Source organism: Triticum dicoccoides, chromosome 4A (assembly GCF_002162155.2).
Source record: "Triticum dicoccoides isolate Atlit2015 ecotype Zavitan chromosome 4A, WEW_v2.0, whole genome shotgun sequence".
In the NCBI taxonomy this organism is placed as follows: Eukaryota; Viridiplantae; Streptophyta; class Magnoliopsida; order Poales; family Poaceae; genus Triticum; species Triticum dicoccoides.
In genome coordinates this window covers 733,366,613-733,369,229 of record NC_041386.1, presented here as the reverse complement: position 1 = coordinate 733,369,229, position 2,617 = coordinate 733,366,613, and the positions used below count along the sequence as shown (strand labels likewise).

The 2,617-nt window shown below is 51.9% G+C and overlaps 1 protein-coding gene across 1 annotated transcript; it reads right to left on the bottom strand.

The window, feature by feature from the left end:
• Window positions 1–764: 764 nt before the first annotated feature.
• LOC119288230 (probable E3 ubiquitin-protein ligase RHA1A) lies at window positions 765–2,176 on the bottom strand. Its single transcript, XM_037567867.1, has one exon. It carries the CDS (start codon window positions 1,727–1,729, stop codon window positions 1,211–1,213), a length of 519 nt encoding a protein of 172 aa, XP_037423764.1. The 5' UTR covers window positions 1,730–2,176; the 3' UTR covers window positions 765–1,210.
• Window positions 2,177–2,617: the final 441 nt, after the last annotated feature.

Genomic DNA, 2,617 nt, shown 5'->3' with positions numbered 1-2,617 from the left:
GAGACAACAAAACTGAGCCATGTGTTAGATTTAGTTTGGATGGCCTACACATATGACATGGATGCCATTTATATGTATTATGTCAGATTTATCTGTTCTTGTGCCTATTTTATCTATAAATATCTTGATAGAGGATTCTACTTTGCATGAGGAAATTTATCTTAATTAGTTAGATTATCTTCCCTTATACTATTGATCTGAGATGCAAGGTAATGTCTCATCAATATTTGGTTGCATTCAACTTTATATGACATCTGAATAACGTACTCCCTCCGTCCGGAAATACTCGTCGGAGAGATGGATGTATCTAGACGTATTTTTATTCTAGATGCATCCTTTTCATCCATTTATACGACGAGTATTTCCGGGCGGAGGGAGTAATATCGAAGTCCTCAACACATTTGCTATGTAACAAAGTTATTATCCTTATATAATGGACGATGTAACCGCTACATGATGGAACAATATTGCAAACGGATTAATCCTTCTGCGAAGCAGATATTTGCCGGGGAATTCTGTTATGTACAAGAACAAAATTCGCATAGGTATGCATGTAACAACCGAGTTCAAATTTCAGAGTTGCTATGTATGCTACTACGGGGGACAAATTAGGGCAGTCGGTTGAATCTGATGTATTTCCATTAGAGCGTGTAATATAAGAAAAATGTAGCGAAAACAGGAGGCATCTCCAACCCCCTTGAGAAGGAGTAGTATAAAGATGAAAAATGCTAGTCCTAGTGAAATCTTATAACAAGAATAAAAAGGAAAAGAAAAGCAAACAGAGCAAAAGCCGTGCATATATTCGGATTCACCACTCTATTTACTCCCACTAATCTAATTAAGTCTGATGTACATACATATGTTGTCCTTTTCTTCTTTCTTGGTATATGGATTTTGCTCTGGAGACCAACTCCATTCGAGTCCAAAGCCAAACTAAACCAAAGCTCAAAGCAGGAACTAATCCCCTTCCATGGGGACCGTCTTGTGATAATCTCTCCTGGCGAGGGGCGACTGGAAAATATTTCGACGCCTCTCCGCCAATGGCCTCCTCGGCCTGGCCCTTGCTGCGCTCTCACCGGCTGAGCTTGTTTTTGCATAAAAGCCCAACCGGAAGCGACGAATTCGGAATCCTCTCCGCAGGATCCCGCCGCAAGAATAGTCGCCGAACATATATGCAAACAGCACCCTGAACGAGCATGCTCTGTGCCAATCACGACGCCGGCAGCGGCACGGGCAGGAGAACGGGGCTCAGAGACGCCGTCGTCGGCGGGAGGAGCGGAGCCCGGCAGAGCGGGCAGGTGCGGTGGCCGTGGGCGGCCCAGCGGTCGAGGCACCCGCGGTGGAACACGTGCCGGCACCCGCGCGGCCGGCGCACCCGCGCGGCGCCGTGGAAGTCGCCGAGGCACACCGCGCAGCCCTCCGGCAGCAGCGGCGACGTGCCGTCGTCGCCGTCGGACGGGAGCGCGTCGAAGCGCACGGCCGGGGAGTGCTCCTCCAGCTCCTCCAGGCCATGGTCGTGGTGTTGGCGTTGGTGTTGGTATTGCTCCTGGTGGTGGTCGGCGAAGTGGGCGAAGTCGGAGGCGTCCGAGTAGTCGAAGCAGAGGTCGTCGTCGACGCCGGCGCCGACGAGGCGGAGCAGCCAGGAGGAGAGGCGGCGCAGGTGGCCGAGCAGGAAGAGCAGGTTCAGCAGCAGCCTCGGCATCTCCGAGTACACCGCCGGGAACCCCATTCTCTCTCTCTCTCTCTCTCTCTCTCTCTCTCTCTCTCTCTCTCTATCTCTCTCTCCACTTGGATGGACCGGCCGAATCAAGAAGCTGAGCAGAGCTCGAAAGCTAGAGAGATAGGAGGAGGAGGACGACGAGGAGGGGTCTCACATGGCACACAATGGTCCGGCCTTTATAGCTAGATAGAGGTAGCGGCTATGGTGGAGGTAGGAGAGTGACACTGACACAAGGAGGAGGAGAGATCGAGAAATGATGCGGCTAGCTAGCTACAGGAGGGGGGTTGCAGGATGGCGACGGAGATGTACAGTGGACAGAGAGTGTAGGTGCGCTCCCAATTAATTAACTGTGCGTGGGTGACAAAGTTGTGTGTCGACGGTCGATGGAGATTAATGGCGAATGATTGATTAAGCGGGTGGGGTGGCTCCATCGTCGATGGATGGAGGGAGGGATGGAGGAGCGTGCTAGCTGCGTGCATGTGGCGGTGTGTCCGGCGGGAGGGACAGGCCGGACGGGGTCAGGTGCGCCTGTCGACTGGCCGGCGGGCCGGCTCGGGCTCGGCAGGTGAGCTGCACGCCTCTGCGGGGATGAAAAGCATTTTGTAATGCCCATGGTGCGCACATGCGCACACTGCTGCAACTCTGTGAGGCTAATCTGCGACCGATCGGTTGTAGTGTTATGAGGCGAACGTCATGTAGGAAATATATATATATATAGCGGCAACATGGGGGTGGAGAAGGGATGTCGTCAGCACCACACAGCCACACGGACATAGAAGAGAAGTTGGAGAGTAGACTTGCTCTATTGATTGACACAATGATACAATACATCAGTGTTTACATATATATGCCCCATGACGTGGGCACGCAGGCCCGGGGAGATGGTTCAGATCCTAT